This window comes from Acartia tonsa, chromosome 10 (assembly GCF_053477335.1).
Source record: "Acartia tonsa isolate MP-2025a chromosome 10, ASM5347733v1, whole genome shotgun sequence".
In the NCBI taxonomy this organism is placed as follows: Eukaryota; Metazoa; Arthropoda; class Copepoda; order Calanoida; family Acartiidae; genus Acartia; species Acartia tonsa.
The window spans coordinates 15,224,916-15,235,500 of NC_137269.1; the positions used below are offsets into that span (position 1 = coordinate 15,224,916).

At 30.5% G+C, this 10,585-nt stretch overlaps 1 protein-coding gene across 1 annotated transcript; it reads right to left on the reverse strand.

Annotated features, from left to right (window-relative positions):
- Positions 1–444: 444 nt before the first annotated feature.
- Positions 445–10,519, reverse strand: LOC145330538 (uncharacterized). Its single transcript, XM_080175161.1, has 17 exons — positions 10,398–10,519; positions 9,797–9,938; positions 9,287–9,355; positions 8,610–8,760; positions 7,933–8,042; positions 7,699–7,778; positions 7,289–7,374; positions 5,212–5,328; positions 4,734–4,824; positions 4,451–4,563; positions 4,248–4,346; positions 3,695–3,762; positions 3,257–3,382; positions 1,813–1,889; positions 1,336–1,391; positions 1,069–1,120; positions 445–531 (listed from the first exon to the last, which is right to left on the reverse strand). The coding sequence occupies exons 1-17, from the start codon at positions 10,495–10,497 to the stop codon at positions 491–493; spliced, it is 1,578 nt and encodes a 525-aa protein (XP_080031287.1). The 5' UTR covers positions 10,498–10,519; the 3' UTR covers positions 445–490.
- Between the last annotated feature and the right edge of the window lie 66 nt (positions 10,520–10,585).

Here is a 10,585-nt window from a genome sequence, read left to right on the forward strand (position 1 = left end):
TTTTTTCTCCAGATTATCTCTAATACTATTAATCAAAACATTATCAAATACTATGATAAAGTCAAGGTGCTCTTAATTAGAAATTAATGAACCCAGTAATAGTGTCTGACTGATTATGACATAAGAAAAAAAGTTAGCCAATGAGAGGTCATTATTGACCAATGGTAAAATTTATAGTGGCCTCTCATTGGCTAATTTTTTTTCTTACGTCATAATCAGTCAGACACTATTACTAGGTTCGAAATTAATCAATTAATGGGATAACAAGGAAGAGAGAGGACAAATAATTCAATAATTATATAATTTTTCACAGATGAATTGATAACACAATAAACATAAAATCATGATATAAATTTATTAAGTAAATTTACTTAATAAATGGTTTATTTAAAAAGGTTTCGCTCTATTTTAGTAATTTCCAGACATTGTTGTGAAAACACTGTAGCCTTCTTTTTCATACAATTATATATGAAATTAAAATCTAATAAAATTAATACTTACTTGTACAGTCAAAGCATTCAGTAGTTGTAGCTGAAATAAATTTAGAAATTAAAGAAATGAAGAAAGTCCGAATGTAATTATTAGTGATCTAGGAATCTATAATTTCAAATGTATAACTAATCTAAACAAAACAACTGCTTATTAATAGAAAAACAATGTAGAAAAACAGAAAACTACTAAATGTAAAATAAGAATTGTATAGTTCATTAATTTGTTAAAACAGTCAAGAATATTAAAAAAGAATGACAAAATGAAATGTGACTTTTCCATTTCTCACTTGAATTTTCAGACATCCTTCTTTGATTAAGAAAATATCAGTTCATCAATAGGTTCTAACTTCACAAAGGGTTAATGACAGAAAGACGTGCAAATAATATTTGCCCTGCAGAATTCACATCTTCACCAAATGGACGGATACAGTGAGCTAAATAATAGATGCCCTTTGGTTAAGGAAAGGTTCGCAAAAAATAACCTTCTATTTTTAATAGCATCTGAGAAAACTCCAGACAAACAAACAAAAATTGTAGAGTAACTTCCCTGCCAATAATGATTAATATGAATACTTACGTTGAACACAAGAATAAATATCCCAATCAGGTTCATCAAAAGTTCCAGTATCCTGAATTATCGAATATATGTATAATATTAGTTGTTTCCAGAAACCAGTAAAGTGATGGGAAAATGAAAATCAAATAATTATTGCACTACAAATAAAAATCAGCTAACCTTAGCATCACCAAAAGATGAAAAAGACAAAACACTTATGGAGTAGCTTTGCTACTAATATAACATAATAAAGCATTATTTTAATCTTGAAGAAACTATTCTACAAACCTGACATGTCATTAATACAAATGGTGTGGCGAGCCAATCATGATCAAAAACCTTTCCTATAAAATTGAATTATTTAGAGGTCAAGTATGAAGATTTGAGTTAGTATTGTTCTTTAGAGCCATGGTAAAGCATTCTTGTTGCTGGCAAAATTAAGAGATCAGATAAAATCTAAAATTTAATAAACATTTTTTACTTAATTTAAATTTAATAAGTAATTAAAAATCATCTAATTTAAACCAAATAATTTATAGATAAACCTAATTTATATGCTCCTAAAGGTCTTTTGAGCATTTTACAACACTTTATTGTAAATAAAAAGAATATAGAATTTTATTTGGAGGCGGGTAACCTCCCCCAAAAAAACCTTGCCAAAGTCCACAGGGAGCTCCACTGTAAAAGTTCAATATCTTTAGAATATGTAGAAAAACATCCTGCCTCTTTTTTATAAGTAATTATTAAATAATACAAATTATTAACCTTCTGGACACATAAATGTAAGATTGAATCCAAGGGGAGGAGCAGGCTCCAGGTTTTCTTCACCAAATCCAACAAAACTAAATATAATTTTACATTAAGGTCAGTGTTTCTGTAGGAAAGGCATCAACTCTAGTTTATCTATATTATCACAAAGAAATAGTGATTTAAATTCCACCGACACGCTAAAATTAGGTGAATTAAAATTATACATCTGCCATACTCGGGCGAGATATAGGTAACAAGGATGACAACATCCATAAGTAGCGAAGCACAAAATTTCGTGGATGGGACTGACGGTCATTGTTGTTTTCTAAAAACGACGGGAAATTTAATTTTGATATCTTTAACTGAAAAAAATTTGAAAATAGATTAATAAACGCCAAAGATATGGGGGAAAATGTAAAAAATGTAAAAATAGCCAAAAACCTGCAAAAAGGCAGTCTGACCGTCATTGTTGATTTCTTTAATTGAGCGGAAATTTAATTTTGATATCTTTAACTGAAAAATTTTTGAAAATCGGTCCATAAACACAAAAGATATGGGGGAAAATGTAAAAAAATATAAAAATAGCCAAAAACCTGTAAAAAGGCAGTCTGACCGTCATTGTTGTTTTCTTCAAACGAAGGGAAATTTAATTTTGATATCTTTAACTGAAAAAAGTTTGAAAATCGGACCATAAACACCAAAGATATGGAGGAAAATGTAAAAAAATATAAAAATAGCCAAAAACCTGCAAAAAGGCAGTCTGACCGTCATTGTTGTTTTCTTCAAACGACGGAAATTTAATTTTGATATATCTAACTGAAAAAATTTTAAAAATCGGACCATAAACACCAAAGATATGAGGAAAAATGTGGAAAATAAAAAAATAGCCTAAAACCTGCTAAAAAGCCGTCCGACCGCCATTGATGTTTTATAGTTAATTGTGCTCCTTAATGATGGGAATGTTGTCAAAAAATTTCAGCTTCCTATCTTTTATAGGAGCTGAGTAAATCCCATTTCCCCCATAGCGTTACGGACTGACGGACGGACGGACAAAGTGAATTATAGAGTAGCTTCGCTACTAAAAAAGTTAGGAAAGCTGAATTGACATCTGTTGATTAATTACCCATCTGGTATAAAAAAGTGGAAACAAAAAACCTCTTGTCGTTGTATCTCATTGCTATATAAGAAAACAAAATTGTCAACCCATAAACAAGTATGAAAACTCAACTATGGGGACTTTTATTGAATTTTGATTGGTTTGTTCACAGAGTTAGGTGTCCAAAAGTTTCAACCACTTTAGTATAACTTTTCTGTTATACTTATATTCATATAATCCCACATGTTCTCTAAAATCTTTGGTCCTAATAAGATATATTTCCCTCCATATTTAAATAGCACAATCTAATAAATAAGAAATATGGTAAAACAAACAGGTAATATCAAATGAAAATGTTTTTACCTTGCATGGATATCTCCATGAAGAAACAATTCTGTAATATTTTCTAAGGGCATAATGTGAATAAAATGAGGAAGAGGGGGATCTTGATTTAATTGCATTGACCAGCCATCCTCATCACAAAATATTCTAAAAATTGAGATGTTTTTAAAAGCAAATTAGAAGTATGTCTGTCTGTATATATTTTTCTGTTCGGTAGAAGAAGATAATTAGCTGACCGATACAATAATTGGGTTCTGCCCTTAAGGTAATACCCCAACCTTGGTTTTAGTTATTTTCTTCTCCCCCTCCTTTATAAAACAGGTAAGTTAGCTCTGTTTAAACAAGAAGAAAATAAAATTAAAAGGGGTAAGTAGGGGGGGGGGGGGGGGGGCGGGGGTGGTGCTTGGAAGGGTACAGGCTTCAAAAACTTTACGCTACAAAGTGATTTTTATGACTTACTTTATAATAATAGGTTCATCATAATCAACAGTGGTTCCATTTTCAATGGATAATCCTCGTTTCTCCCCCTACAAGAAAATAAATTCTACAATAAAATAATTTTCACAATATTTCAAAGTATTTTTCTTAAAAATATCTACAGGAATATTTGACTTTTGGTTACAAAAAGATAAATAAATAGTTGAATAAAATTGTGGAAAATAAAAAAGACGAAAAATGTGAAGGTATATTATTTAAGATCAAAAATAATCAGAGCAAATGGTAAAGTCGTAATACAATATAAAAAAAACATAAAATTGGGATAATGGAAAGAAAACGCTTCACAGTAGCTTTTGATAGATTATTAAAGGTTAAGTTAATGTTAACGAGCCCCCCGCAGTGGCTAGAAATAGGGAAAAACAAACGGTAAAAAAACTAAGAAACCGACTGCTACGTCAAAAGCTTTTGTCTCTTATGTGGTTGTTTATTGCTAGCATATTATAACTCGTTACTTTCCAAGCACATTACATTCACACCTTAAGTGAAGGTTAGCAAAAGAAAGAAAGACACTTACTCCAATATGTGCCCATGTTTGAATGGATTCTGTTTGTAAATCTATGAAAGCATGGAAGGCCTCCTCTTTATTATCATCTCTCAATATAATTGAAGCACCCTAAAAATAAGAAAAATTTGCGTAAAAAATTGAAAGAAAGTACAAATGTAAGTCAACCTAACTTTTACATGGTATTGAACAATTTGAGAAAAAAAAAACTGTACCTTATTTCCCTGAAAAATGGAGCCGACAATCATGAGTTTTTTCTTTCCATCGCACTGGCCAGGGCCAGGGAAACCAAGTTTAAAGGGAATTGTGGGATTATATCTTGTAAAATCTAAACAAAACGTGGGTTTTAATTAGTTCTTTACAATAATCCCTTTTTCCATATTTGATTTACATATGTTGTACATACTACAGAGACTGCATAAATATAAACCAACTAAACCAAATTATAATATTCAATTTAAACTTTCTATAAAGTAAACAAATTTTAGAAGAATTTACCTGAAACTAAAGTCATGTTGTTCTTAGCATCGGGAGTATATTCCAGTCCAATCTTTTGTGGGGGAAACGGAATATTCTGACATGCAGTTGCCTTAATTTTTAATAAAACAATAACAATTTATAAAGAATAATAAAATTAATGAAACTTATAAAAAATATCTATGAGATGTCACTATAAAAGAAAGAAACATCATTTTTTCGCCTAGCATATTTCTACAATAGTTCCTCATATTTTCTTTTTCCTGGAAAAAAGTCTTAATGATTTGTCATGCAATTTAGATTATTTTACATCTTTTGTTTTGATTATCTAATCATCAATTAGCAAAAGATCCTAAATAACCTAACATGGGAATAAGTGTATTACTGAATAAATGTTAAATTTTCATATGATGTTATCTTTGTAATACAATGTCCAGACTATAAAAAAAAGCGTTGATTGGCTTGTATAAATGCCCAAGATTAAAGCTAAAATACTAACCTGACAATGTGGTAGTACAGCAGGAACCCAGGATTTATTCCAAGCACATTCAACTATAACTTCATTCAGGCAGCTTCCATCTGACAGACAAAACTTTCCATACGGACCACAAGTGTACTATATTGAACAACATTTCGTTAATCAAAATAGTAAAAGAATACAGAAAAATCATAATTAAACGCTTTCAATTGTCACCAAAACACGCTGACGCCCCCATACCATAATTCTTCAATTTATACCAAACAAAATAGTGGCATAAATTAGAATTATTAAAGTAGAGTTTCTGTCTTAGCTAGAAAGTTCACAGTGGGATCTTTTGCCAAAAAACGGGACATTAAGGGTAGACAAAAGTAAACATCAATAAAAAAGCTTGTATTTGACAAAATGATGTAATTTCTTTTGCTTTAACTCAAAAATAACATAAATTTTGCTCCTGTTAACTTCTAATGTGCATTTGGTAAGTACGTCTGGCGGTTTTGGAGGAGCGAAGCTACCCTATTTTTAAAAAATCTATAAACCTTCATAACTTTAGTTAGGATAGGAATATTTTAACAAAATAAACGTCTATGTAAATATTTCTTCAATGCAAACAATGTTTGTGAACATGAATATAGCGTCAGGTGCACCCAGTTCGAGTCCCGGCATTTTTAGGTAGGTCCAGTATAAGTAAAATAGGACACTAATAAGGCATGTTTTCTAATGTTTTTTTTTTACAGATATAAACAACAATAACATAATTTTCAAAACACTTTTGATTTTGTGTTAATACCTTTATTCTAAGTCTAGCTATCTTCATTTAAAGTTTGTATAAGAATATAAACATAATTGCTTATATTATATTCTCTTTCAAACGTATATTTCTCTATCTCTCTCAGACGCATATATAATGTTTTTGCAATATTATAATTAATCCCCGAATTTGAATTTCTGCTGAACCAAAACCAGTTAGAAATACATTTTTTTTCAGAACACATGAAATTTAGCAAATTTAATTGCTAAAATAAAAGTATTTATAAGTCATCTTTTTTTAAGGACTCCTTGTTCCCTTAAATGTCCATTAAAACCGCGAGAACGGCAAAAATCGTTAAAAATCACACCTACGGCGGCAATTAACGGCGAAACGGTTGGCCGGAGGCAAATAATGCATAAGTAAAGAAAGTTACGCCTCCAAAAGTTAGAAAACATTGCAGAGATGACTTTGGGCTCTAAAATGACTCCTTCCCCCTCTAACGAGGAAAAATTTCAAATTAACAAGAACAAAATTGTTCAAACCATGCAATGTAAAATGCTCAATTACTCAAAAACGGCCGGGCGGCCCCAGGTTATGAAAACTGTTTTAAACACAATACATGTTGCATATTAATATTATCATTGCAAAACCCGGGGCATCCTGGCCGTTTTTGGGTAAAATGGATAAAACTGATTTTTGGGGGTTAAAAATCTTAATATTTTTGGTGAAATTTTCTCACAAAATGTCAATTTACACCACCAAAAAAATATTTTTTTAAAATTTTTCTTTAATTAGACATTGGTACAGGTATCTGAAAAGTACCTCAATCAAAAATTATTTTCATAACATGAACATAAATGTATTTTTTGTTGCTTTGAAAAAATTGTGTAAAAAAATCTGGAAAATCATCAAAACTGAAAAGAAATTTTTCACTACCTTTTCTAAAAATGGCATAAATCCGCCAAAAATGAATATTTTTTAAAAATTTCTTTTCTAGCTGTCTACTTACAGCCATTATTAATTCCTAGGATATATAAAAGTCAATTTTAAATTTTTTGGATGTCCCACTGGATCCCACTGTGAAGTTATTAGAATAAAATGCAATTTAAAAACAACAAAAAATCTTTTGTCTGCTATTCATTAAACTCTGTCTGTATGAAGAAGGTGCCCAAAGTCTATAAAAATAAGAGAGTTGCATTAGTTCTATTGCCTAAGGTTTAAAACATAAAAAAAAGATTGGTAGTATCTCTGCAGATTTCCGAAAAAGTTTTCCTTGCTGGTTACCTTATTTAATGGCTAAATAGTAAAACCCATTAAAAAGTATAAAATTATATGAGTCAAAAATACCTGAATTTTTGTTCCATAAGAATAATTTCCATTCCATTCCCAAGTTCCAGCCCCTGGTCTCACAGGCGGCTCTCCACACTCAACATCTGAAAGCAAGATTTAATTTTTCCAATCTTACACATCCATGGGGTAATATTATGATGAAATAACCAGTTTAGGGTAAAAAAATACCAGTTTTGTACATCCAGCTGAATTTCAAAGTTATTAGATGACAAAGTCACTTACACGTGGTTTACGCGCAGCTGCTAAGCCCTGGTCAAAATACCCTCATATACATACATAGAACTAAAGTCCTCTCCTGTCCAACCACTATCATAACCAAAATATTTGAGATTTATGCCTGCCCACTGACAACATAGATGCCAGTTTTATACTACTATAATTTACAACGGCTAAACTAAATATATTACTTGAAAGGCATCTGGGCCATATGTCGGGTTCAGCATAAGAACCATCTGTTAAACATTCTATTTCATAGCTGCTTTGATTCCTATAACAAAAAATATCATAAAGTAACAGCCGCATTAATGCATTTACTGAATTTCCAAATATTGGAAACTGTTTCTTTACCATAATGAAAATAGTTTTTAATGGATTTAATTTGATTGTTGGCTGGGATAATGGCAGCTAAATATAAAATATACCTGTCATTTTCAAAGAATAGATTATCACTGGTACATGTGTAGTTGGATGTATCTCCAAAATCTACAGCTTCACCATCCCAATTTATTTGCAAATTTGTGCCTGCAGGTGCCTATACAAATTACAAATTAAACAAAATTGCTTAATTTCTATTATAAAATCAATTATAAATGTTTTGATAACAACATCTCATTTTACATATAAAACAGGACAATACAACATTTATTTTCATATTACCTTTTATACTTACATATGTAAAAACAGGCGTATTAGAGGCAACTTATTTTTAGAGGTAATTATTTGTGTTTACAAGAGAATGAACTACATGCTTTCAAACTTTTCTATAAAGTTTAATAACATTTTGTTATCTCTCTCTTCCTTTTAGAATTTGTAATACTTGATACCTTTAAAATATAGTTGCAACACCTGCCACCATGTCTGTTTGTGTAATTACAGTTTGAGGGTAAAAAATGAAACGCCACTCCCGCCCAAACTTTTTTTTGCTCCCCCCCAATAGTTTTACCCTGAAGTTTACATCGGGTAATTATCAAGATATTTGGAGGAAATGTAAAAATATTTTTCTGATTTGCTTTGAACCGTTGTGAAACATTTTTTTGGGATTATTTTAAGGTTATTGGGGTTGTAATACCTTCTCCTTGTAGGTGTCCTATAAACTAACCTGAGGAGGATAAAGACACTGAACCCAAACACATGGATCCAAAGTATTGTAGAGTGACCAAGTTTGATTCCAGTTACACTGGATGGTTCTGTTGTCATAAATATCTCCTGAGTCTATGTTCTTAAACTTTCTACCTTTTCCACATTCATACCTGACAAAAATCAAGTACAGCAACTCTATAACTATTTAGGTGTATCCACAATAAAGGCCGTAAATTAAAAAAAATATTAAACATAATTTTAACCCTCTTCAATAAAAAATCACAGGAGATCAGGGCATGGTACACCCCCTTGAATTATTTGGGAAGGGGGAAAGGGAAGTTGGGTTCACAATTCTTCTGAATTTTCCCTAAATTTTTCCTGGAAATAGTCAATAGGGTTAACACCTTGTGACCACTTCAATCTGTATTTTTGGTGGTCATAGAAAAAGCTTTAGGAAACTCATTTCATACTTAAAGACTAAGTTTTAGAATCTAAGAACATACTTTTTTTTTTAAATTTCATGTTTTATACAATTGTTTTATATTTTTACTGTTTTTAAATAAAAAAATGCCAAGAGTTGCTTCTGGGTTGCTTGTTCTAATAGTACTATCTTAAAATCCATGCATAGTTTACATAATATCAAAAGAATTTGATTGGCTTAAATCATATTATGACTATATTATGAATTATACTTACGTTAGAATTGCACCATATGATCTGAGGGCTAATTCTGCTGGCGTTTCTAGTACTGCTTGCCTTCTCCGTCTTAGTTAGATAATATACAAAATTAAAAGCAAAGGAGGTAGATCATTGATTATCTAGATGGATAAGGAACATGGAATCTAAAAGTTTAATTGTAATTGGGATGACATCATCCTGAAAAGCTCAATTAGATGGTCAGACAAATGAACTGTGACAATTATAGAGTATTAATGTTTTTTAATATTAAACATTATGTAATGGGCAACTAAATCTGTCATAAATATCCCTGGCAAATTAATTAAATTTGTGCATGTTAATGTAATAAATGAACAAGGCCTATCTTTACCTTAATAAATGTATCAAATCAAAGTTATTTTTATGCATATTATTCTTAAAAGGCATCTTATTTAAAGGAATATAATATAATATCATTCCCCCAATTTTCGTAGCTTTAAAGTAACATTTTAGGTTTCATGCTTTCTAATACTAAGAATTAAAAGTTACCTAACTGCTGCAGCAGCAGTAGTTGTAGGTGCAGCTGTTGTCGTAGAAGCAGCTGTTGTTGTTAGAGCGGCTGTTGTTATAGGTGCGGCTGTTGTCGTAGGCTCAGCAGTTGTCGTTGGTTCCTCTGGGGCTTTGCAGATTACTTAAGTAAAGATAATTGTTTAGTAGTAGTAGTAATGTTCATTTTTTTTCTTTCCTTTAATTAAAAGCTAAAATATTGTACAATCTTAAATCTATTTTGGAGTTATTGAGGGTGTTTAAAAATACTAAACACTCTTTTAACATACTATTATGATCCAAGCACAAGCTAACATTGTTAATTAAAAAATAAATTATAGAAAAATCATAATGATAATTGGCTTACTATAATACATATTTTTATCTCAGAATTGCAATTGGCCAGATTTCTTACACCAATAGTAATATGTTGATGATTTAAAATGGCCATACTTAAATTTATTTTGTCTCAGATCTTTATCAAATTTACAGGAATTTTATATAAACCGAATATTTTTTTCAATAATCTAGAATCATTTAAAAACCTTCCAGAATTGGTAATATGTAATATGTTTATCTACAATTCATAAAATCTAAATCTTACATCTATAAAAATTATTAAGGAGTTCTTTGTCAGGGGTACTTTCACTCTCAGCTTCTTGGAGTTCACCAAAGATAATGGATCTCATTTGTCCATAGGACATCTTTCTTAGCTGCGATGGAGTTGACACTAGCGACAAAATAATAATAAAAAATATATATTTTACAAAAATACTTTAAACTTCAATAGAG